The following is a 27,081-nucleotide window of genomic DNA, read 5'->3' on the forward strand; positions in this document are numbered from 1 at the left end:
TTGGTGTATCAAACTTTCGTTTCCTTTCAAATACCCCTACTGTTAGCTTTTGCAGTGTAAAAGACCTTTCTACCCCTAAATTTTTTTTTTTAAAAAAATTATTTTTAATAAAAAATAAGGGCACGATTGTAATTTTTCACCCTTTCCGTTAGGATTTAACAGAAAATCCTAACAGAAGGGGCAAAGTGAAAAAAAACAAAAATTGGATACATCAAAGTGAGAAATTTTAAACAATGGGAGAGTGTTTACAAAAAGCGCGAAAATAAGAAAGTAAGTAAAATTCCCCCTATTTTTTTTTTAAATGAACTTTTTAAATATTTCAAACGCAATCTCAAACATAATCTTATTATGAGCCTTCCACCTTTTCGGACATGGTCGACAGCATAAGCTTTTCTCTCAAACTGCGTACTTTCCAAGTTACGAGACATTTAACAATTTTAATCAACCAAAAAAAAAAAAAAAAAAAAAACCCAAAAATTAAACACATCAACCTACTTTTTATTTTTGTAAATCTTGCATTTTTTTCAATATTAAAAGGACAGATACCGCTAATGAGGAGAAATATTACAGAAATTTAACTGAGGAGAAATACTTTTTTTTTTTTTTTTTTGCTTTGAAGAAAACATTATTACATGATAAAAACTGAAAAGGGTAAGTCCTAAATGATGCCGGGTAGTAGCTCAGACAAAAAACCACCAATCAGAAATATTGTAAAGATCTTTGAACCGATACATCGAAGTAACATCTATCCCAGAGTTTTCACAAGCATCAAAAAAAAAAAAAACGCATGAAAGAGTTAATTGGAAAAACAAAAGTAAAACTTGAAAAACATAGAAAATATATAAAATAGCACAAAATCCCTCAAAACTCCTAAGTAGTTTTCGTCTCCTCCGCAGCAGCTTCAAATGTCTCTCCAGCCACAAGTTCTGGGACATCATCATCATCGTCATCTTGTGCTGTGGCCGCACCAGCACCTGCACCAGGTGCCTGCTTCTGGAACTGCTCAGCCAACTTCCTCAAGTTGTCCAAGTTATCTGGCCCTGTAAATAAATCAGGAAAAATATACATGATATTTTAACCAATCCAGTTACAGGCTTACAGCCAATAGACATGAGCAAGAAAATTGTGAAGTTACACTAGGAAACATACCCAATTGGTTGATAATGCCAGGGAGAATATCCTGCAATTCTGGGAAATAGAAAATTCATGTTAAAATACTGCGTCATTTCTAGAGAAAAGTCAATATGGGAAAAAAATCAATGCCTATACAGGCACCCCAACTAACAATTACTCTCCCTCTAACCAGCATCACAAGAAAGCAAGTTCTAGGAAGACAACAATAAGAATATTTTCGCACTTTTTGTGTTAAAACATTATAGATCCGGTTAAAACATTGAAACAAACACACACAAGAATAGATTGGCAATTACATAAATCTTCAAATACAGAAAGAAAAGATACAGAGGCATACTCTTTGTTTGAGGAGAACCACTAACAACCCATGTGTTTGCAGCAATAGAGGCTTGAACTGAAAAAACAAATGAGACAACAGTTATTAGTATTGTAAGGAGATGTTAAACGTGGGGAAAGAAATAGATGATCCACATAATGTCAAGTTAGCATCACCTTTGGGATTTATAAACTGGATAACTACATCATCCTTAAATATGTTAACTTCCTCAATTGCTGGAATAGCATTCACCCCTATTCTCTTAAGGGTGCTCTGAAGCCTTTTGTCATCTGTGGTAGTTGTCTTGTGAACGGCCTTCTTCTTTCTGTAGTCATGAGCAGACAGTATAGTAGGTATAGTGTGAAAGAAAAACAAGAAAGAATCAACAGATGATTAAACATGAGTTGTCTAACATGCAAACTCATTGTCACATGTTGCAAGATATTTCACTTATACAAATCAGCAAAGAGTACCTCTGGCAATATATTTTTCTATTTTTTAAAAGAGGTACGTTATACACACCTCTGGTGAGCCCCAAACCCAAAACACAAATTTAGCTCGAGCAAGTTACATTTGACTACACAAAAGGCAAAAGCCACAATGACCATATCATACCATGAAAGTACCAAATGGGCAATCTCCTTAACTACTAGCCAAAAAACCAAACTATTGATCAACATTATAGCCACAGTTTTCTCTAATTTTATTTTCTCAATTTAAGAGTTTTTATTGTATTGTCAGATAAGGTGGGTGAGATTTATGAAGTCTCAGGGAAAAACAAACAAAAAGATAACAATCCAGTAAAACATGTTATTTGGCTCATACATACATATGAGGTCAACTTATAAATGAACATCTTAAACAAGGAAGTCATAAAGTGGGTAGGATGGAATGTTGACAAATGATCACTATCATCTCAAAGCTTCTTTCCTTGAAGAAAGCAGCCACAACCATCTTAACACTTCCAAGTTAAATAAGCTTAAAATTGGCATTGTTTGTAACTGAAACAGACTTGCCTTCTCACACTTCCTTTTCCGCCGGTGCGAACCGCACCGGCCATCTTCATAAGCTTCTCCCGATTCATCTGCATAAATAAAGACAAGGATAAGGAAATCATGACTCATATGCAGTAAGACTAACAAAGAAGTGATAATCATAATGAAAACCAAGTTAATATTTCTCAGTACATTATGTATTTTCAGTTCATATGATAATACGGGCACAACAATTGCCTACATGAGATAACTATGACAAAAACCAGGTTACTAATTCTCAGTCCATAATATTTCAAGAGTGTCAGATTCACAGCCCACACCCTACACATCAAGGAAAGGGTAATCAAATTCAATCAACATATAGTATATCGCAGTTGAAAAAAAGTGAAGCCCAATTTTAAAGGAATAATTATTTCAGCTGCAAAACCAAAACCAAGAAAATCTATAGGAAGCAGCACCTTGAAAGCCAATAACAAAACATAGAAGCCACATCAAGGAATAATACAAAACAGATGAAAGGCTCGCACACAAAACCAGTGATGAGCCACTAAAATTAAAGCCTTCGTACTTGATAAACGGTGCTCCACAATGAAATCATAGCACTCAAAAAACAACTTTAAAATGTTCATGCTTCAAACATCCAAATGAACAAACCCATAATACAGATGCAAATAAAGTGAACCCAGATTATATTACATAGCGATGACAGTTGGAAATGCCCCCTCCAGATCAAAACCGAAAAATCAAATCAAGCAATTATCACTAACAAATACAATAGCAGTACGAAGAAAAGAAACCAAAAAAAAAAAAAAGAGAGAGACTGAAAAAGTCATCCAAAGGAAAATGGAAAAGAAACGAAAACTTCAAAACTAAAATCGCTAAATATTTGATACCCAAGATGTGAAAAATGAAAAAAAGAAGAACCGAGTAGTTAGAGCTCACTGATCTGCCAACAGAATCAGAAGTAATAGAAACTATAAATACCCTAGTACAGGAAGATACGAAAATCAGAACGATGAAAATCCACACCTTCAAAATCACTTCAGAGAGAGAGAGATGTGGGGAGAATAGGGTTTTACCTTTGCTAGGGTTTTGGGTGGGGATAAGATTTGGGAGGCGGAGAGAAAGCTTCTCCTCAGACGGCGCTCTCAGGTTTTGGCATTTGTTTACAGTAATAGCCGAATGGGGCGCTGGGGATATTTACAGAACATGCCCCTGCTCTGATCCGACGGTCCAAATGAGAGTTGAAAAGTTCGATAGGGTTCTTGTTTATGATGCATAGCGGCTCAGTTGATTGGACCACAAAATTGGGCCCTCCATCCGGGTCGTCCACTGCTAAATAATTTTGGACAATGAGTATTTTGGATAATTCTCGTTTATATGTATATGAAAATATATTCATAAACATCAAATACATTTCTTAAATTTAAAACATGATATAAAAACGTTGTTATATCTCAAGCATAAAACAAAACTAGAATATTGTCTTCCTATGAAATATGATGAAATTAGTCCTTACAATTTGTTTTTAAGTTAAAAAATACTAGAATAATGTTATTTAGGATGCGTATGAGATTGCGATTTTAAACTAAATCGTAAAAAATGAATTGTTTTGGAAGATCTGTGTTATCAAATCGTAAAGAGATGATTTTTTTTAAAATGTGCAATTTTAAAGGCTAAACAATGATTTTAAAGGTCAATCCATAATTTTGTCAAAACGCTTAACTGCATTTTTAAAAATCATGTTTTCAAATCACATATTTTAAAATCGTTAATGATATGGCAATAAAAATCAACTTTTGAATCAACACTTGTAAAAAAAAATAATAATGATTAATTTTTACCATTACGTCATCTTAATTGTGTGATATAACTTTAACAAAATCACGTTCTTAGCCATGGCTTGATCTTATATTAATATTTTTTTTAATTTATGAACTAGATTTTGCTTGTAAATCTTTATGACGATGCCAAGTAAACTTTACTAGTTAGGCTTGGTTGGCACTCTTTATTTGCTAATGTAACTAGATGCAATTTATGGGTGAAAATGTGGGCGATTAATAATCGTCCGCTAACTGCTAACTGCCCGTTAGTGATTAGTGGTGTTTACAAAACTGGTAACCGCTAACCATTTTTTAAATATAATATATATATATTAATGAATATATATTAATTGTATATAATTTATTTAATATACAATAAAAATATATTGTTTGTATGTTATATAATGTAATATTAAGTTTTTAAAAAGTGAGTTAGGCATGAAGCCAAGAACATTGACGCATGGAGAGTGAGGTTTTCAATTTGCCTTTTGGCCTTGTCTGAGACTCCCACACAGACAACTGCAAGTGTTTTCAATTGCCTTTTGTTTGTCCCACATCGAAAAAAAAAATCTACTACTTCCACCTTCACTCATCTATATAAAGTACATGTCCCTCCCTAATCCTCTAAATATTTGCCTTAGTCAAACACTTATGCTAGGTAAGCCAAGAGCCAAATTTTAAGTACTCAGCTTGCCTAGCAGGTGAGCTCAGCTAGCCAGGGAGAATGGCGAGCCGAGCCAAGCACAAATTTTTAATTTTTTTTTCCCTTTAAAAAACGGTTAACCGCTAGCCGCCGATTAACCTTATAGGTGATTAGTAAATTTTACTAACTGTCTTTTCATCCCTAAGTTGCATTATCATTGGTGTAGGCCAACTCAACTTACATCTTGCCTAGAATAAAATAAAAATAAAATAAAAACGTACATCTTTCCTATAACTTTTTCCAAACACAGAGGAATATAAAAATAGCTTTACAAATAAGTTTTGTCCGGACTAGGTTGGCCATTTAGCAAGAAGTTAACCTAGCCCAAAATCTTTTGGGACAAAAAAAATGATAAATATTATAATTATATCTAACATTCATCCAACAAGGTTAAAGTGGTACTCTCAATTAGTCTTTGGATTAATTATTGTTAAGCAATATATATATATATCAAATGGTTGATTTAGACTTTAAAGTGTCATATCAACATTGTTGGCTTGAGCAATATGCTAAGGACAATCACGATGCTTTGTTCTCCTTAAACCACTTATTCTAGTGATGAGTTTCAGTCTGTGTTAAATGGGAGATATGATTCAAGGTAAATGATCTTGTTTTGATCAAATGCTTGAGGAGATGTAGTCTATGGCACATGGTCATGCTTTGATCAATTGCCCCAATAAGATGGGTATGTGTATCTTTAAGTTAAACTATAGTTCTTGGTTCATTGCATATTCCATAATACTCTATATTGACCCAATAGTCCAATTGTTATTTCAATGTCAGGTCTAATGTTGACCTGTGCATACATATGTAATATTTTTCATCTGCCTTTGTTCAAATACATTTGGGGACATTATCCCCTTTAATAATAGGTGCTATTAAAGATTTATAGTTCTTCATTCTGAATTTCTCCCAAAACTTTAGTGAAAGGAACTTTATGTAGCAAATGAAAATTAGTGCTTGCAAGCAAAATATTATCTATATACAGGACTAAAAGAAATGTAACTTTACTCCTACTGACCTTAAGGTATATTCAATGATTAACAAGGTTCTCAATAAACCCATGTGAGGTAATAACCTTGTAAAATTTTTGTATACCATTGATGAGAGACATATCTTAGTCCATTAATAGATTTTCTTAATTTGCAAGCTTTCTGACTGTTATCAATAAAACCCTTAAGTTGTCTTATGTACATCTTCTCCTTAAGATCCTCATTCAAGAAAATTGTTTTTCACATCCTTTTGATATATCTCTAAACCAAAATGAGATACTCATACCATGATAATCAATGCCTTCCTTTTGAGTAAGATCATTGGCTATAAGTCTAGCTTTATATCGTTCAACATTACTCGGAAGCATTCTTTTAGGTTTTGTAAACCCATTTGCAGCCTATGGCTACAACTCCCTTTGGTAAGTTAACAAAATTGCAAACTTGAATTTTAGCAAATAATTTAATCTCCTCCTTCATGGCATTGAAACACAATGTGAACTTATTTCCACTCAAAATGATGTGAAAACAATTTTTGGATCGTCCTTAGGTCTGACATAAAAATCAGACTCCTGGAAGTATACAACATAATCACTAGGGATTGTTGGTCACCTTATTCTAGAGGATCTACTTAATCCTACTTCCTTTGCATTTGGCAAAGTCTGAGTAGGTTCATTATGAACTTCTTATGAGTTGACTGTTCTGAAACCGATTGTGGTTCAAGATAATCAATTTGATTTTCCATAAGCACAATCAAACACCCTTTATATGAAGGGGTTTCAATCAACTCTCGTGCTTCCTCTAATTCAATCTTTTGAGAATAAGCACTCCTATTAGGTTCAGCATCTTCTAGAAATTTTGCATTTCTAAACTCAACAATTCTAAGATAGAATGAAGGACAGTAAAAACTAAACTCCTTGGAGTTTACTGCATAACCTATAAAATTCCGCTAGTTGTCCTTGAATCTAATTTCCTTAGGTGTGGATTATAAATCCTAACTTTAGCATGACAACCCCATATGTGTAAACAATTTGAACTTGGTTTCATTCATTCCTTAATTTAGGCGTCTTAGGACAACCCTGAATGGAACCCAGTTAAATGTATACACAACGGTTTTCAAGGCTTCACTCCATTAGGAGAATAGAATATTAGTATTACCTTTCATGTCCCATTTTCATGTACATACCATAATACTATCTGCCTCTATCAGATCTTACGATCTTGACTTTCTTTTATTTTGTTTCTCCACTTCTACCTTATAGGTACTGAAAGCATTTAATGCCCCAACCTTATGATTTAGAAGATAGAGATACATAAACTTTATATGGTTATTACCGAAAGAGATAGGATATCTCTAACCATTTAGGCAAGACGTATGGAAAATGTCTACACTTGTACATGATCTCAAGAATCTCAAAAAATCATTTTGTTAGCATGTTTAGTGGCATAGTTGGTCTACTGTTCCTTAATGCAATCCACATAAATACCAAAAATAGTAAATTTCAAGAGTCGTAAAAAACTCTATTATTTATCGACCTTTTATTCTTTATAGAGATATATTCCAATCTCCAATGCCATAACATAGAGGATTTTCTCATTCATAAGACTCTGCTTTATGTCAACATTTATATGTAGGGATTAATATTCCAAAAATTGGGATATAGATCAATTTTAAATAGACCATTAATTTAATATTCCACCTCAAAATTTCAATAATTAATCTTGTACTATGTGATATTGCTAATTCATGTCTTAAAGCTATATCTTTTTTTGGAATTGTACAATGTATATATACTTTGTTTTCGTCATCTACAAAACGATGGAAAATATTACTAGAGAATGCGCCAAGTTTAACTCTTAAGCCATTATCACAAATATGTTGGGAAAGTTGGATTGAAAGTATAAAAGCAATAAAATTTCAAACTCTACAAATAAGAGAGACTCTGCTACAAGTAGCAAAAATAAGTGAAGATCATAAAACAAAAAGTGAAGCTAATTGTTTGGCAACCTATGAGATTGAAAGTTTTGAATTCTTATTAAGTATGACTATTTGGTAAGATATTTTATTTGCTGTTAATACTGTTAGTAAAAATTTACAATCGAAAGACATGCATATTGATGTTGCTATAGATTAATTAGAAGGTCTTATTCCCTATTTTAAAACTTATAGAGAAACTGGATTTGCATCGGCTATGATTTCATCTAAAGAGATTGCAACCATAATGGAAATAGAACATGTTTTTCGTGAAAAAAAATGTGTAATTCGTAGAAAGAAACAGTTTGATGAGAATGCTAATGACGAGACAACACAATCTGCTAAAATATCTTTTAGAATTGCTTACTTCTTATATATAGTAGATCAAGCTATTTCTTTAATTCAAAGTAGGTTTGAACAATTTCAAATATACGAAAATATTTTTGGTTTTTTATTTAATTTTAAGAAATTAAAATCACTAGATGATAATGGTTTGGAAAATAAATGTCTTAATCTAGAAGATTTCCTAAAACATGATCTTGATGGTTTAGATTTATTTTCAGAATTAATAAAAGTTTTAAAAGAAATTTTACAAATAGAAGAAAGTGCTCCAATTGATATATTAAATTATATAAAAAGACTTGATTCTTTTCCAAATGCATGTATCGCTTATGGAATTTTATTGACAATACCTGTTACAGTTGCTTCTGCAGAAAGAAGTTTTTCAAAATTAAAATTTATAAAATCCTACCTAAAATCAACAATGTCACAAGAGAGATTAAATTGATTAGCTATATATTATCAATTGAAAAAAAAGATGTTAGAAAATCTTGAATATAAAAACTTAATCAGAAATTTTGCATTTCAAAAAGTGAGAAGAAGAATATATATATATATATATATATATACTTTTAAAAAGAAAAATTGACTTAAAAAAAAAAAAATTGTTACTTTAAAAAAATAAAAAAATTTAGGCACAATTTCAAAGTTTTGCTGATAACCCCTAAATACATTGAGCTAGCCCTGACCGTTTGGATGGGCATGCGGAAGACATGCCGCTAGGCTGGAGTAGGTGGCACTTCCGCCGAGTGAGAACGTGATGGATCTAAGGCTTTTGAGAAATGATATTCAGTTTCCATTGTATTGCAGTACACCTCTGGCTTGGAAGATGAATGACCCTCTTGGGTTGTCACTGAACTAGCAAATGGAGAGTTCGTTGAATGTTTAAGAGACGCCATAATTGACAATGTTGTTTTGACCTCTCAATACATCCACATGTCTCGCGATTTTTGTTGGCCTTCGGCACTAGATTCGCCATTAAAATCCTTCCTCCCACACATTCGCTTGCACATGGGGTGAATCTATGGTGACCTTTGAAAATGTCAGTCAAATCATGATGCTGCCTTTAATGAGCTATGGTGGGGAGCTGTGGTCTCTTGAGAGGGAAGAGGAGGAGGCAAATGGATCTAGGGGTGTCAATGAACTGCTAACAGCTAACAGCTAACCGTTAACCGTTAACCGCTAACTGCTAATCGTTTAATCGTTTAATCGTATTAACCGCTAATCGCTTAATCGCTATAACCGCCTAGCGGTTAGCGGTTAGTGGTTATTGGGTTTACTAACCGTAACCGCTAACCGCATTTTTATATAATATATTTTTATAATTATAATTATAAAAATATTTATACATATAACATAATCAGTTGATCATTAAATCACAATTTGAATATTAATATAATATCACTATAATTTATATAATTATATCATATAATCACTTGATCATTAAATCACAATTTTTTTTTAAAATAATTAAATCACAATTTGAGTATTAATATATTATCACTATAATTTATATGATTATATCACATGATCAATTGATCATTAAATCATTTGATTATACAATAACAAATTATACATATATAATATGACATAACTCATAAGTATACAAATTCATACTAATACAACAATTAAATATCTAGAGACTTATTTCCAATGTATGTTATAAACTTATAAGTCTATATATGTTATAAGTCTATATAAGTCTACATATGCATATGAATAATATAAATGTATAATATCAATACTTAATTATATGATTGAATGACAATCCAAATACTTTATTCAAGACTTCAAGTGAATCATATTATTAATGTACAATGATGATATGATTCGTATAATATTAAATTAAGTAATTGACATTGGATTAAACAATGACTAATGTGTTACTTATAAACACAATTTAAGTATTAATGTATTATCATTATATGTTGTGACAGTTGTCTGAATTTTGAACTTTTTTTTATACGTTGTGTTAATTTTTTTATATGTTGTTGTTGTTTTTTTTGTTTTTTTTTTTTAAAAAAAGAGTTAACCGGTTATGATTTAATATTTAAAGAAATTTTTTTAAAGTACAAGTAAATGTAAATTTTGGGTCAAATATTTTTGATTTTTAAATATGAGTGCTTTTTATAGCAATTGGGCCCAAGAAAACACTAAAAATACAAAAAATACAAAAAAAAAAAAAAAAAAGCCGAAAACACCCAAAAAGTCCAAAAAAAGAAGCCAAAAAGGCCCAAAAAGCCCTAAAGAAAGCCCAAAAAGCCAAAAAAAAAAAGTCCAAATTTTGAAAAAGTGGTTAGCGGGGCGGTTATCTATTTTACTAACCGCTAACCGTTAACTGCTAAGCGGTTAGTGAAATCTACTAACTGCTAAGGCGGTTACGGTTAGCGGTTATTGCCAATAACCGCTAACCGTAATCGCCTTGACACCCTTAAATGGATCATTTCCATTTCAAATGAAATGGAAGAGAGCCATTTAGGCAAAATGGTAAAATAAGGTTGTCTTAATTTTAAAAAATGAGGACAATATTGTCCTAAATTTTATACTATTTTGCCTAAATGACTTTTTTCCATTTCATTTGAAATGAAGATGATTTGTTTCCGTGGAGGAGGCCCACATTAACAAACTTTATGACGGATTTGGTGGGAGGGGAAAAAGGGTAAACATCGGTGGGCAGTAGGACTGCCACGATGCCAGCTTAGGTTGCAACTTTTGCCTAGGATAGGAATGCAACTATTGCATAGCGCTTCCTTTTATTGTGTAGTAGTTGAGCAAATTGGTGTTCAATAAGTTGCCGAGTGATGTCGTTCAACCAAGTGTTTTTTGATGGGCTATGAGTGTAACACCTCCTGAATTTTTTGACATAAAGTTACTTTCTATACCTTATATTAGGTCAAAACTTTTTACAAAGTTTTCCTTCTCAACGTTGACTTTTCTTTTCATTGGAAGAGAATTTGATGGACTAAGGAACCTTTAAGGGCGACTTTCTTTAACTAGATAACATCTTAAGGGAAATTTCTCACTCTGAATATTCTTCGCCAAGTGTCACATTATAGTTGTGAATTGCCATGTCATTTTGTGTGTGTAAAAAGAGTAGGAAAACTCCTAATCATTTCCTTCGTTATGATGTTGCAAAAGATTTGTAACTCTAATTTTTCAGATGTTTAGACTAGAATGAGTTATGCTTAAACAGGCTGTGGATCTTTTGGTTGAAAAGGAAAGGTCAATTGTAAGGATGCTAAAATTGTTTAGAAGTTAATCCCTTCATGTTTAATAATGTGGTGCATTTAGAGAGAAATGAATGGGACAAGTGCCAATATGCAGTTATGTTTTCTTTAATCCCTCTTCGAGAGTATTGTTTCCGACATCTTTCTTAATATCTCTAACTTTGTAAAATTTTGTGCTCTTTTCTCGCTCTTTTATTTTTTATTTATTTTTTTTAAAGAATGGGCACATTGGATTTAAAGGCTTCAAAACAGTTTGGCAGTCAACATGGGATTGAAATCCCCTCCAATTATTCAAAATTGGAGAATCTCATATTACAAAATCGTGGTCTTTCATTTTAAATCCATTGGTCTATAAAATCATTTAAACCTCGGTAAAACAAAAGCCATCTTAAAATCAAAATTTAATGCTTCGGTTATACAAAAGCAGCTACCATTTTATAGACCAACCACTGTTCCGTCCGCATGCTACAAGCCTGTCAATCATTGTTCCCACCACTCATGCTGAAGAGTTATCTACCAGTCCTATTATAGGCACGAGGACAAACGCTAGCCACGGCTGTGTAAACTGCTTTTACTGGATGCATGCAAATATGATGCACTCCAATGGAAAAATATCCCTAAAATGCAAGGAATTGCATGTGGATTATTCAGGATGCTCTGTCCATCCTACATTGTGTTGGGCCTGTAAAACGTCACCCAGCCCACAGCATCAACTCTGCCTGATGGTTCCAATCGAAGCTGCGTCCATGTAATTTTCTATTCTTGGTGTTTCTTACAACTTAGCATATTACTAAATAAAATCATCTGCCTTAGACAATGGCTCCTAAATATGGTCTACAACGATTACAATATAACAAGGGCTTACTAAAAGAAGAGCTGATAGGGTAAACAAAGGAATGGTATCTTCCTCATTTGAGTGCAGTACAGAGCATATAGCTTTCCTGGCTACTTCTGAGAGACCAAAGTTTCAAAACTAGACTTCTCCGCAAACTCAACCATCCCATTGTGCATCTCATGCCTGCCAGAAATCAACAGATCAACACACACATATGGAAGCCTTACAATTATATTTGCAAGACAAAGTCATATCTGATGATGTTGACGAAAATATTAATGCAACCAAAACCATTAACAAATTGATACATGCATGTAGAGAAACCATTGAAATCAAAAGCCCAAACAATCTTGATATAAAAATTCTCTCAGGAGATGAAACTAGAAGAGCGGACTAGAGAATCTTGGCAGCAGTTATTTATTTACTTGTTTTGATTGGAAAGTTAAACACGCACCAGTTTGTCTCGGACCCATGACCTCATGCACCACCTCGCTTTTGTGGAGAAAGTGCCATTTGAGCTAGAGCCCATCAGCATGTCTCTGTAACAATTATTGGAAACCAGGCCCAGAGAAGGACAAGATTTTTAAGTTTCACAAGAAACTGAAGTCTTGGTCTTGGCAAGTGCACTCATGTCATTTTTTTTAAAGCCATGATACATTCATATCACAATTTGTCTTTAAACATGTTGTACATGCACCTGTGAAGTTTGAGTTCTACATTGAGAAAGTATAAAGAATAAGAATGATTAATATATCTAAGTGGACCCAAGCCCATTAGCTTAGGCTTTTGGGCTAAAAATAGTGTCCTAATATGTATATTAATTTACTCTGATTTGACTCCCTTTGGTGTTTCTCTCCCCAACAATTGGTATTAGAGCTCATGGTTAGCTGACGCTGTTGCTGATATGAATGCCTTGGTTTGACGCGTTTGGTTTGACTCCGGTAAAAAGAGTGGTTTCTCTTGGGGTATGCGTGACATTCTTGTGTGTAGGGGAGTTTAGTCAATGTGGTAGAGACTCATAAGTGAAGGAAGATTTGTCGTACATGCACTTATGAGGTTTGTATCCCACATTGAGAAAGTATAAAGAATAAGAGTGGTTAATATATCTAAGTGAACCCAAGCCCATTAGCTTAGGCTTTTGAGCTAGAAGTGGTGTCCTAATATGTATATTAATTTACTCTTGTTTGACTCCCTTTGGTGTTTCTCTCCCCAACACAACAATAAATACTCACAAAGAGAAAATCAGATTTTAACGTCATCAGAACATACAGATGTAGCAGCAAGACAAGGAATATTTACTTTGGGTAACACTTTGTCAAGAAAACTGGATAGGTAACTACATCTATTGCATAACGTTAGAGCAATGAAACACACAATGTAAAAAGCCATTCCCTTTTATCCTTTGAGTGAATCTAATAATGGTACATCTAAATGTTGCGAATAGCATCAATATCCTATTAGAATTAGCTATTAGTCGCGTATTTATATGGATGTAATGTTTCTTATTCAAAGGAGATTATATTCTGCAAAAATTTCAAAAACTATGAAGCTTTGTTCAAATTTGTATGACACAACGTTAATCTGAGGTGTGATGTCGAACAAAAGAAACCCAGGTGTGGCACTTGGGAAGCTTGGGAAACTAGGTGTGAGACCTATATCTATGTTCTTGTGGTCTCTCTAAATTCAAGCAATTCATCTGGCTTTCAAACTATACTCTGACCTTGATTTCTCATCCTTAGAATCCCTAAATACTTAGGAAAGAAACCCTTAGCACAAACCACCTATTATTAGCCTCCAAACCTACAGAATCAGATCTACTAAAACTGCAAAGTTACTGTTTACAGCCATGAACCAGATCTCATTTTTTTCTTATTTTCATCTGTTTGAGCTCCAAAACACACCCATCTTGTTACTGCATGATTAAAATTTAACCCAACCTATTCTCCCAGCCATTTCCACCCCAAAACCCTAAGCCAAACAACTCCAATATGCTTCCAATACCGACTGCAGGGAAAATTCCAGCAACCAAAAGTTCTGTTAGTCACTTTTAGCCCCTATCACTATTGTCCTACTTTAGTTCTGGTATCAAAGTGGGTTACCTCACTATGTTTTCATATAATGGGAGATCCTATATAGCCACAATGAGTTGGGAATAGTTGGAGATGCAAAAACAAAGTGTTTCAAGATAGACTCCAAGAGAGATATTATGATGACATGGTTTGTTTTTACCAAGATGGTTTCTTAGTGTTTGATTATGCTTAAAAGTTCGATGACCTACCTATCAAGAGTGGAGTAGTCGAATGTAAATGTATGACAATTCCTCAATTCATGGGTAGGTTGAGATCTGAGATTAAAATATGACTACTGCACAATTTTCTGACCTCCAAGAAGCTATTGATATGGCTATTATGTGAGATACAACCATAAAGATTTTCAGATCTGACAGTGAAGTAAAGGAAGCTGCAATTTGTAAACAAAAAACTGCCCTTCCAAGACAGTGAGCTAAAAGCCTGAACAACCAAGAACTTGCTAGAGTTGATGGCAACCGCTAGCGGTGACTAGAGGCGGTTGGCGACGGTGATTTGAGATGTGCCTTGAATAACAATATGCCCAAGAGGGTCAACTATGGACCAAAAAAAAAGCTAACAAAAAGGCTGAAAATGAAGCCAACTATGGGATGAAATAAAAGCCAACTGTGGGCTGAAATAAGGCCCACTATGGGCCATAAATGAGGCCAATTATGGGCCTTAAATGGGCTTGGGCCTTCAAACAATACCACAAAGGCAGGGTGTAGGTCATTAAACAATACCACAAAAGCCAAAATATGAGTCTATGTCAACAATTGGACCAACAATGACTAAAATAATGGGCCAACAAAGGGCCAAAATAATATGAGCAACTTGCCTTTTTGTTGTTGTTGTTTTTTTTTTTTTTTTTCCTTTTCTTTCAATCGAATTTTCTTTCTTTTTTTAGCTTTCCTCATGCCTTGAAGCCTCACCAAACTTTCTCTCTTTCTTGTTTTTTACCAGCCACAAAAGAGGAGAACAAACACCCATTCTAAACCATAAAAGGCCTAAGCAACTCCTCATTGTATTACGTAGTATATGCGTACCAACATATATCGACAAGAGCTGGTTTGAATGGGCACAAATTTGAAGGATGGATAGAAAACTGAGGCAGTGGTTGGCAAATCTAGCAGGGGTGAACACATATATGAATGCAAAAGAGAATGAGCACTAGTGGTTAGGTCTATGACCTTCGTCCACAAGATAAAGCCAAAAGGGTTCCACTTTGCTCTTATTTCTATGGTTATGTTTACAATATAAGAGTCTCCTATTTATATGATAACTATGGTACATGAAAATAATACAAATATGGAGATAGTATCAGATTTGAATGATAACCTAAAAGGTCGGCGATTACAATCAAATCCCATAATATATGATAATCAAATATACTCTTAACAATACTGAGACGAAGAAGAGAAAGAAAAGAAAATCGAGATTCAATCTTTTTATCTAATGTCAAGGATGCAATTCAAGAAACCAATAATCTTTTTACTACAAAACAAGAACGGTTTTCTCCAACTAAGCGAGAATGGTGCAGGCAACGAGAAATCATTTTGACGAAAATGTTGACATTGCAAACTTTTGAAAGATGGTAATTCTAACATGGCACTTTTTAAAATTTAAGAATATGACTGCAAAAAAAGTGATGAAAGATCAGAAATGGTAAGTGAAGTTTTTCCTTTAATTTAAAAAGTCAAAAAATATTTCTACACTTTTAGTTATTTAATTTGGCTTAGGAGTCAAGCCCATTAAGTCCAAGTATTTAATTTGACGTAGTGTTTTATATTCAATGGAGAATACCTTTTACTTATAAAAAAATAAAAAGAAAAAGAACTTCATAAGTTTTTATTTTTTATTTTTATGTGTAAAAACTTCAGAAGTTATGGAGCTTTGTTTGAGGTCTGTGTGGTGCAAACTTAATCGAAGATGTGTATTGAGGAAACCGTAGGTATGATGTATAGGAAAATAGGTGTGATACATAACATAACTATCTATTTCTTGACTCTTTTAACTTCCAGCAATTCATTTAGCCTCCAAACTACAATCCAACCTTTGATTTCTCTGCCTTAGAACTCTAATATCCATACAATTGAAATCCTAAGACAAGTACCTATTATTAGCCTCCAAAATAATACAATCAAGTATGCTACAATTCCCTAGTTACTTAGCCATGAACCAGATCTGATTTTATTCTTTTTCTCATTTGTTTAGAGTCCCAATATTTGAAACAAAGATATATGTTAGAGATGGTGGCTCATATTATGAATGTGGAAGTAACAATAGTCTCTAGTAAAAAGGCCACGTGAACAGGGTGAGTAGAGCGTAAGCGAAATGAGTTGACATATTGAAAAATTAGCTGCCTGTGCCGGCTCAAGTAAATTCTGTGAATTTTTTCTCTCTCTTTTCTCTTTACCTTTCACTAAATCGCATAGTCTCAACAATTCCCACCAATATCACATATCTCAAGGGATTTCCAACAGGAAAGGTCAGATGAATTTTTAAGTTGAGAAAATAAACAGTTTTCCTATTTATAGTTAGGCAAAAAGAGTAACCTGAGCTAAAAGTGACCAACAGTTATCAAAAGCAATGTAAACAAGTAGGCCATAATGTCAAACTGATAAAGAGAATTTCTGCTCAATGAATTTCTAAGGCAAGTTTGAGGCAGTTCTCTGATATTGTATGCAGAAAATATTAAGGGAAGGCTAAACCCAATAACAGAGCCACCAAAGGGCCAAAATAACAAGGCCAGAAAAGTAGACAACTATGGGAACAAGCACTATGAGAGATGAGAGAAGCCTCCCATCGAAAGAGAACAGGCTTTAGGAGAAGAACCTAGTAGAGCAGGAATCCACCCTTTATAATTGACTGAAATTAATAATTTAATTTCCAAGCTGGAAGTGGAAGTTTGGAATTCATAAGGCTATATAACTGATAGTTATAGAAAATTAATTTCTTACCACTGCATGCTATAAAAGTGCAATTGAAGAAGCCAGCCAGTTAAAGCCCACCAGCAATCGGAATCCATTATCAGTGTTTGCCAACTCGAGACCCAAATGATTGATCGGGGCCTGACATCATGTTTCATCATTAATGGTTCACTACCGATCAGGGATCGGACCAAGCTGTCCATCCGATCGTCGCACCGAATCTACTTGTTAGCGCAATATCCGGGATTTTGTCGCTAACTGATTCGACCCTCTAGAAAAAGCTATCTTTGAACTATATCTCAAATTCGAAGATATCAAAGTACAGTCGTAGTGCCCCTGACAGTCTACACTATTTGGACACGACCAATGTCCTTTCAACTCCACAAATCGAGGAGTATGGACACCACAACCAATTGACAAGTAGTGCTCGGCCCTGCCTGCGCTCCCCCCTAATCCCAGGGTCTAGGGGGCATGGGGATTAGCTACCATTATTACATTCAATGTTCGGACTCTATAAAAACAACACTATGTCCAGGTACGAGAGATGTTTGGGACCTTTTTTTCCTCTGAACACAAAAGCACTCTGAATTCAATAATTATCTATCTTTAAGGTGATAATTGACTTAAGCATCGGAGTTATACCCCATCGGCCTGCTCCGGCAAGCTCTGTTGCTTTTGCAAGAGTGGATTTGCTAACGACCGGAAGCTGTCCAAACAGTTAAATTTAAAAATATGCCATTGTTCAGTTAAGAACTTTGTAAGCAATTAATTTCCTCTCATATATTCTACCCTAAGGGATAGCTCAATCGGCCGGGGATTACGTCTCATGAAGCTAAGGTTCAAATCTCTCATTTCCCCTCCCCTTGATGCCAATTACTTACCCTAAGAAAAATCCTCTCATATATTATGGATTAATCATATATTTGACTACTAATGATATTTAGAAGAATACAATATATAGTACAAACTCATAAAATTTCAGCAAGGTACGTGATTTGACCCATAATTAACAATCGTTAGTCATGACCTCATACACAACTCATGTATCTAAACCATGGATAGGGTACAATTCACCAAATTTGACATGAAAGCAGAATCTGGTTAAATTCAGGTCCTGAAAAGTAATTCAGGAATCTGAATAAATTTGACTCAAAATATTAGAAGTTTAGCAAAGGAACATGTGATGTTTGAATATATCCTGAAGACAACCAGTTCTTGACATGTGTGAGACGTTATTCTATTTACAACATCTTAAGATGACTCCTTCAATTTAATAACTGTTTAATCCAACATTCAAAATCCAACATCTTAAGAAGGAGCACAAAGATATTCAAAGAGGGAGATATTTATGAAGGATTATCAAGAGAAACTAGAGTAGCATGAATTTTGCATACAAGTGCTTGAGTGATCACACCAATCACATTAAATGGAACATTCCCAAATCATATAAACCAAGATGCTATAAAGGAGAAAATTTTAAGATGAGAATGTGCACATGGTAGCCTATTGCAAGAATTGTAACAACCATAAAGCATGAAGATTGTATGGCCAACTACAATCCCTAACAATAAAGAAGAAGAAGAAGAAGCGGACCTGAACCAAAAAGATGGTTGATATGGAAATTATTTACAGTAACGATCGGCCTTCTTCTTGACCCGTTCGTCGAGAGCGTCCTCGACGGACTTGGAAATAGACTTGGGATCGTAACCGAACTTCTTGGTCTCCACGGGGAAGAGCTGCTCGTACTTCATGCGCTTGGCCGCGTCGATGGTGTAAACTACTTGCGCTCCTTCCGCTTTTCCAGATTCATCGCCCGCATCATCGGCAACCTGAATCTCTGCCTCCACGTCTAAGGGAAACGAAGGCTCGGATTCATCGACCTTTGGGTTGTGATTCTTGTTCTTCTTCTTGTGCTTCTTCTTGTCGATGGATTTGCTGCGGCTCGCGAGGCTTCCCCCTTTGAAGGTCAGCCTCCCTCCTTTCACTCTCTCGTACGGATCCGACATCTCAAACACTCCCTGTCCGGTCCTCAGCTCTCTTTTCTCTCTTTTAAACCACACCTCGCCAATTCTATACTACTCAAGAGAGGATTCTGGGTTTGGTCTCATGAATCTCATCCTTTATGTTCTTGTAACCCCAAAGACAAAAAAATAAAAATAAAAGAAAGAATAAAGTAATTCCATTTGAAACGTTTTTCATAATGACAAAGTTTATTTCAAATTGGAAACGTTTGATTTGCGGAATAAACTTTTGGTAAGGGTATATTATTAGAAATAGTTATTTCTGTGAGGATCATTAATTCCTTACATACAGGAATTGACAAATTTTTCCAAACAAACAACTTTTATATTTTTTTTTTAGTTTTAACCCTTAAATTTATTTTTTTATTTTTATTTAAGAATAAAGAAAGAAAAAACCAAATTTAGAGGGGTGGCCGACAACCCCATTTGGTGGTCGGCCACCCCCTGCATGACCTGGGGGTGGTCGCACCACCCCCGGTGGATTTGGCTGGTGGCGAAGGGGGAGGCTGCGGCCACTTGGTAAACGTCTTGGGGGTGGCCGTGGCCTCCCCTGTTGCCATCGAAGGTGGCCAAGGCCACCCCCGATGAGCGTCAAGCCACCCCCAAATCCACTGGGAGTGGTTGCATCACCCTTGGGGCACCTCGGGGGTCCACCCCAAGGTGCTCCGGGGGTGGTGCGACCACTCCCAGGTCATGTAGGGGGGGTGGCCGACCACCCAATTGGGTGGCAGGCCGCCCTTGTAATTTTAGGTTTTTTAATTTTTTTGTTTTTTGTTTTTAATTTTTTTTTTTGTTTATTTTTTTATTTTTTTAAAAGAAGGGTGTGATTTTTGGTAATTTTGGTTCAACTCTCATTAAAATACATATATTGTTATCAAACTAAGGAATATGAATAACTATTCCATTCTGCCTTCCTCTATTCTTAGTAATAACTTTTTTTTTTTTTAAACGGAATACCCAATCCGCGAACCAAATGAGCCCTTAGTTTATAAAAGTGACATGTGTCTATTTTTTTAATAATACGTAAGATGCGCATAAAATATGGTGTTATTATTATTGATACTAAAGTGACACTTTGCCGGCTTTTATCCAAATTTCAAATAGAAGTTCAAATTGGGGAGTTATTTTTCCATTTAACTTATCACGACGAACCTTAAGAAACTTATTATAAATTGGTCGGTATAACCACAGAGACTGTTTTTAAAATTTTTTTCCCCTTATTTAAATTGGGTGGGAGCATATTCTAGTCTTCCTTTCTCTTTTTACCCCCTTCCATTTGTTTTAGTAATGAAAGTACCATCCATCTCTTGATCATCTCTCTTGCAAATTCATTATTGAATATGTCTTACAGATTTAATGATGAATTTGCACATTTTTTATATGGAGATGGACAAAAAATAAGCTAAAAATGAAAATGAAAGGACAACAATGACAGTAATAATCAATGGAAGATAGAGGCTCATCATTAAAATAAAGAAGTAATCATGTTCTTAAGGACAACAATGACAATAACAAGCCGAAGGAATGACTAAAATGAGTAAATAATGACCCTACAACAATAAATACAAGCATATATAGTATAAACCCCACACAAGCTTGCAAACACTCATATGTCTAAGCTCAAACAAAAAAAAAAAAAAAAAAAAAAAAAAACAAGAAGAAAACATATGTAGAGCCAATACAGACTCCAACAAGTAGTGAACGGTCCTATGGCTTTTCAAGGAGTACTAGTAGTTCAGTTTGATGGGGGTGGGGAGAAGAAAGGAATGGTTGGAATTGTTGTTGGAATGGTAGGAATAGAGGGGATTGTAGTTGGGATGGTGGGCAATGGAATGGCTGGCAGAGGAGGAAGAGTCAGCTTGGGAAGTGCTGGCAAAGTTGGCAATGGCATGCTAGGCAGTGGGGGCAATGTGGCTTTAGGCAGGGTTGGCATTGAGGGCAAAGGAGGCAAAGATGGAATTGTAGGCAGCGTCAATGCCGGGGGTGGAGCCGCTACCGGTGTGTCCATAAGGTGGCGAGCTGCCATGCTCATATCGATGCTCGACAACGACATTGTTATAACTAAAGACAATAGGAAAAAATGAGTGGAACCGGCCATTGTTTGATAGTTCTTTCTCTATATACGTGGAACTTTTCTAAGTGTGTTTTGAGTCGAAGTCCTAATTGGTATTTATAGAGTGGGATGTTGAAGGGATCCAAGTGTTTGATGGGATGTAGTTGGAGAAGTTCTCGTTAGTTCACCTGCTCAACAAGACTTAAAGCCTACGTGCCTGCCCTCTCAGGGGATAACTTAACAAAACCAATCTCTTATGGAAGCAAATTTTGAGAGGTAACGACTCATTACCTCTCACAATTTGACTACTTAATTAAATAATAAGAGTTATTGATTATGGTGATTCATGTTGTCTCACAATTTTCTTAAATTTTATTGGGAAAATGCAAAATCAGTTTTAATGATTTACTTGATTTACAATTAACTTTATGTGGTATCAAAATAAACTTAGATGCATGTCCATAAGATATGTCAAAATAAAAATAAAAATTCACTCCCTATAGTCAAATTCTGGTTACTAGCTTAATAGGTTTTGTTAATGTGGCACTAACTTATGTGTATTTTTTTTTTTTTGCTCTTATGTGTCACACTATCGAAATTTGTTATATTAGTGGATGGAATTTGAATGTACGGAGTAAATTATTTTTTTAGCATAGCTTAGGGATCTTTGAATTCATTTTCATACCATAAAGAGCTAATTGCAAATAAGGTAAACTACAATAACTGATTTTGCTTTTTTTTTTTCCTAAAATTTACATGCATTTAGCGAATGGTATCCTTTAAACTGGGTTAGAGAAAATTTTTCCACACATGTTCTTAGGACGTGTGAGAATTGAAAATGAATTCAAACAGATGAGAGAAAGATATTTTTCTTTTATACTTCTTTGGTGACACATGCTCCTATTATATACACATATGATTGTAACTATACAAGAGATTTTCCTGATTCTTGGGATTGCATTGAATACACAATTACCTCATATATGTCATGATTAATATATTTCCATGTAGGTATGAGTGTTTTTCCTTTATTGTATAATCTTTGCTGTCTTTGACTTCCTTAGTGAGTATGCATTGATGCGTTGTCAAGCAAGAGGATAGCATAGAGTTTCCTTTTGTAATATCTTTATGAAACGTGTGTAGCAAGTGCTTTGCTGTTGAGTAGGGAGATCTTCCATTTGTAGTTACATGCAGATTAGAGTTTCCTTGTGTAGTGCTAGGAGACGTGTGATTGTGCTGAGCATCAGAATATTACCTTTTTCTAATTTGTGTCGGGTTAGCAAAAGTCCTCTTGAAATTATCCATACTGATATGTGGACATCTCCTATTCCATCAATAAGTGGTTGCAAATACTATGTTCTTTTTATTGATGAATTTCTCGCTTCATTGGGCTGTTTCCTTTGCACTCTAAATCTGATGTGTTCATCTGCTTTGTGAAATTTAAATCACTTGCTGAAAATTAATTGTCTTCTAAAATCAAATCTCTACAATCAGATGGTGGGGGTGAATACATGTCAAACCAATTCTAAAATTTTATGTCTACTCATGGCATTTTTCATCGTCGCTCATGTCCCCACACACCACAACAAAATGGCATCTCAAAAAGAAAACATCGCCATATAGTAGAAACTGGTATCACACTGTTAGCCCAATCGCATCTCAACTCTAAATTCTGGGTTGATGCATTTAACACTGCAGTGTATTTAATTAACTGGTTACCTACCCCTGTTTTACAAAATATGTCTCTCTATGCCGAATTCCTCAACGTGGAACTCGATTATTCTATCTCGAAGGTATTTGGTTGCTCATGCTTCCCTTTGCTTCGACCATACAATGCACATAAATTATTACTTCGAAGCAAAAAATGCATATTTGTGGGTTATAGTGCCAACCATCGTGGGTATTGTTGCTTAGACCCTGCTACCAATCGTGTCTACATAACCCGCCATGTTGTGTTTGATGAGACCTCATTTCCAGCCGAAAGATACGGTCCCACGCTCCTCCGACCAAGTATGTGCACCTCCTCAATCCTTATATCCTTTTATTCAAAATATTGAACCCACGTTGGTTCCTCACCAAGGACATGTGTAAGGAGAAAATACAACATCTGGAACCTCACCTTCTCTTGTAGGTCCCTCCACTTGTGCTACTATTCCATTGGAACCCGTGAGCAACACAAATGTGTCCCCACACATTGGTTCCTTGTCTTCTATGCACCATGTGCCTATCTATGCAGGTGTGGACAATAGGGTTGATGACTCATAGCCAGCTGCTTCTGCTGAGTCTCCAAGTTCTCCAAGACTTGTTGCTCTTGCCGCCCCTGCCACAGCACATGCTGGCTGCCAACTTAGCCCCACTGTGGACGTGCCCAACTCTGGCATGCCTTTCATTCCCATAGATGATCCATCTGGCAGCACCGCATCTGTCCGCTCTTCCATTGTTACTCGCTCCAGAATTGGGAATCTACGACCACGTCAATTTCCAAACAATCACATCTACTACTCGTCCAAGTACCCTCCCAAGTGTTTCACTGCTACCACCATCCCATCAGAGCCCACATGTTTTTCTCAAGCTATGAAGCATCAGGAATGGAGAGTAGCAATGGGAGCTGAATTTGGCGCTCTCCTTGCCAACCACACTTGGGTCCTTTGTCCTTGACCCAAAGACAAAAATGTCATTCGTAATAAATGGGTCTATAAAATCAAACAACATTATGATGGCAGTATTGAACGTTTCAAAGCCCGATTAGTCACCAAAGGATTTGATCAACAGGGTGGCATTGACTATTTTGAGACTTTCAGCCTGGTCCTTAAGATCCCTACACTTTGCCTTGTGCTTGCTCTTGCTGTGCATAATGATTGGCCAGTTCGACAGTTAGATATCTCAAATGCCTTCCTCCATGGTGTATTGGATGAAGAAGTGTTCATGGAACAACCATAGGGGTTCGTTGATTCAACCCATCCCGACTATGTTCGTTGTTTAAAGAAAGCTATCTATGGTCTCAAACAAGCCCCAAGAGCTTGGTTCACCCGTCTCTCTCATGCTCTCACTACCTTGGGCTTTCTTGAATCCTCAGTTGATCACTCCTTATTTGTCTTTCACAAAGGTTCTATTTTGATCTATTTTCTGGTGTATGTCGATGACATTCTTATTACAGGAACATGTGAACATCTCATTCTCAAGCTCAGTGATCACCTCAAGCATGATTTTTCACTCGAGGATCTTGGCCCACTTGCCTTTTTCGTTGGCATTCATGCTGCTTGGGACAGCCACGGACTCCACTTAAATCAGTCTAAATACATCGCAGACTTACTCCATCACACACGCATGCTAGGTACGAAGCCTGCCACTACTCCTTTGAGTTCATGTCAGAAACTTAGTAAGTCCAGTGGTGATCCTTTGCCTGATGCAACTGAGTATCGCCATGCTGTTGGGGCTCTCCAATGTTGCACCTTAACAAGGCCCGAAATTGCTTATGCTGTGAACCAACTTTGTCAATTCATGCACTCACCAACCACCCTCCATTGACTGCATCCAAATGCGTATTGCAATATTTAAAAGGGACGATGGACCATGGTCTCTACTTTACAAAAGAAGCATTGCATCTTCAAGCCTTTTGTGATTCTGATTGGGTTGGCAATCCTGATGACCGGCGATCCACCACTGGGTTTGGGGTTTTCTTTGGTCCATGCCTTGTCTCTTGGAGTGCAAAAAAGCAACATGTTGTCTCTCGCTCAAGTACCGAAGCTGAATATCGGGCCATGGCGGTTGCTATTGCAGATCTCTATTGGCTTCGAATGTTACTCAAAGATTTACGAGTTGTCCTTCCTATGCCACCCACACTATGGTTTGACAATATTGGTGCACTTGCCCTTGCATCCAATCATGTATTCCATGCTCGTACGAAACATATTGAAATTGACTACCACTTTGTAAGAGAAAAGGTGGTGACCAAAGATATTTCTACTCGCTACATTGCCACAGTTGATCAAATCGCAGATATCTTTACAAAAGCTCTTGGGTCGGCTCGCTTTGCGCTCTTACGAGACAAGCTTTGTGTGGTGTCCCCACCCATGCACTTGAAGGGGGGTGTAAGCGAATATTCTGATGCTCAGCACAATCACACGTCTCCTTGCACTACACAAGGAAACTCTAATCTGTATGTAACTACAAATGGAAGATCTCCCTGCTCGACAGCAAAGCACTTGCTGCACACGTTTCATAAAGATATTGCAAAAGGAAACTCTATGCTGTCCTTTTGCTTGACAGCACATCAATGCATACTCGCTAAGGAAGTCAAAGACAACAAGGATTATACAATAAAGGAATAACCCTCACACATGCATGGAAATATATTAATCATGACATATATGGGGTAATTGTGTATTCAATGCAATCCCAAGAATCATGGAAAATCCCTTGTATAGTTACAATCATATGTGTATATAATAGGAGCGTGAATCACCAAAGAAGTATAAAAGAAAAATATCTTTCTCTCATCTGTTTGAATTCATTTTCAAGAATCACATGTTTTAAGGACACAAATCAATTTAATAGATTAAGTTGAAGAAATTTCCTCTAACCCACTTTAAAGAAAATTATGTCCTTTAATCAGATTTCTTTACCTTTTTTTTGGTTGGAAATTAAACTGGCATGAAGCCAATCTGAACTGCCTAGTTCTATCCTTACTGTTTTTCTTAAGAATCAAACCTAAAGCCCAATCCATCCCACCTTGCAACACCCATCAATACACTCTATTGACATTAAACACAATGACAAATGTCAATCTTGCCAAGCAGCCTGATCTGGTTTTACTTGAAACCGAAGGCCATGCTAAGGGAGGTACTCTCAAATTCTTTTAACAGGATTCTCTCCGGTTGAAATCAACGGGAGAGGAACCAGTTCCCTTTTTTTGGTATATAACTGCTTAAACAAAAATGAAAATACAATTATACTCCTAAAAAAAAGGGACCAACTCCTCTCCAATTGATTTCAATTGGAGAGGATCACGTTCTCAAATTCTTAGCTAACCAAACTTGGTGCCTTATGGGCTAGTCCATAGTTAATGACTAAATACAACGTCATTAGTACTATAATATGGAGGCATCATCAATCAATAGTCAAACATAGTCACTAGGGGTATATAAGCGGTTGCAGTTAGTGGTTATTGGCTAGAATCGCTGACCGTAACTGCCTAAGGTGGTTATTGGATTTTAATAATTGCAACTGCTCTGCTTAGGTAGCTAGTGATTATTTTCTAACCGGCGGGTAGCGGTTATTCAAACCAATAACCAACGGTTTTATAACCCCTTTTTATTTATTTATTATTTTTTATATGGCCTTTTGGGCTTTTTGAGGTTCTTTTGTGCCTCAATGTGCTTATTTTAAATAGTTATGGGTCAAAGTGTTCCAAAAGACAATGAATATGATGAAACCCTATCTTTAACAAGTATTTAAAACAACATCGTTTTGGTGTTTAACACTAAAACATCGTCGTTTTAATGTTATATTTTTAATATAAAATATATATTTACATTATTATATATAAGGGTAGATGGTTAATAACCACTTTTCCCTACTCCTAAAACTGCTAACCGCTCTGCTTTAGGCGATTAGCGATTTTTTATAACCGCCTACTAAAGATGTTATGCGGTTAATGGACCTGTAACAATTAC

The 27,081-nt window shown here is 35.6% G+C and overlaps 3 protein-coding genes across 3 annotated transcripts; all 3 read right to left on the minus strand.

The window, feature by feature from the left end:
* Positions 1–676: 676 nt before the first annotated feature.
* On the minus strand, positions 677–3,634 carry LOC132184939 (nascent polypeptide-associated complex subunit beta). Its single transcript, XM_088518073.1, has 6 exons — positions 3,525–3,634; positions 2,467–2,534; positions 1,627–1,775; positions 1,472–1,528; positions 1,150–1,188; positions 677–1,040 (listed from the first exon to the last, which is right to left on the minus strand). Exons 2-6 carry the CDS (start codon positions 2,532–2,534, stop codon positions 871–873), a joined length of 483 nt encoding a protein of 160 aa, XP_088374199.1. The 5' UTR covers positions 3,525–3,634; the 3' UTR covers positions 677–870.
* An 8,239-nt stretch (positions 3,635–11,873) lies between these two features.
* On the minus strand, positions 11,874–19,466 carry LOC132185943 (uncharacterized). Its single transcript, XM_059599763.2, has 2 exons — positions 18,926–19,466; positions 11,874–12,519 (listed from the first exon to the last, which is right to left on the minus strand). Exon 1 carries the CDS (start codon positions 19,336–19,338, stop codon positions 18,955–18,957), a length of 384 nt encoding a protein of 127 aa, XP_059455746.1. The 5' UTR covers positions 19,339–19,466; the 3' UTR covers positions 11,874–12,519; positions 18,926–18,954.
* Positions 19,467–20,824: 1,358 nt separating this feature from the next.
* LOC148584563 (uncharacterized) lies at positions 20,825–21,451 on the minus strand. Its single transcript, XM_088518074.1, has one exon. The coding sequence runs from the start codon at positions 21,449–21,451 to the stop codon at positions 21,089–21,091; it is 363 nt and encodes a 120-aa protein (XP_088374200.1). The 3' UTR covers positions 20,825–21,088.
* Between the last annotated feature and the right edge of the window lie 5,630 nt (positions 21,452–27,081).

The sequence above is a fragment of the Corylus avellana genome, chromosome 7, assembly GCF_965113065.1.
Source record: "Corylus avellana chromosome 7, dhCorAvel1.hap1.2, whole genome shotgun sequence".
Lineage (NCBI taxonomy): Eukaryota > Viridiplantae > Streptophyta > Magnoliopsida > Fagales > Betulaceae > Corylus > Corylus avellana.

Excerpts from the sequence above, each read along its gene's own strand:
- LOC132184939 (XM_088518073.1), bottom strand. The coding sequence starts at position 2,534 with ATGAATCGGGAGAAGCTTATGAAGATGGCCGGTGCGGTTCGCACCGGC. Across the intron at positions 1,776-2,466 it reads GGAAAAGGAAGTGTGAGAAG|AAAGAAGAAGGCCGTTCACA; the intron begins GCAAGTCTGTTT and ends TCATGACTACAG. Across the intron at positions 1,189-1,471 it reads TGGTTCTCCTCAAACAAAGA|AATTGCAGGATATTCTCCCT; the intron begins GTATGCCTCTGT and ends TCTATTTCCCAG.
- LOC132185943 (XM_059599763.2), bottom strand. The coding sequence starts at position 19,338 with ATGTCGGATCCGTACGAGAGAGTGAAAGGAGGGAGGCTGACCTTCAAA.
- LOC148584563 (XM_088518074.1), bottom strand. The coding sequence starts at position 21,451 with ATGGCCGGTTCCACTCATTTTTTCCTATTGTCTTTAGTTATAACAATG.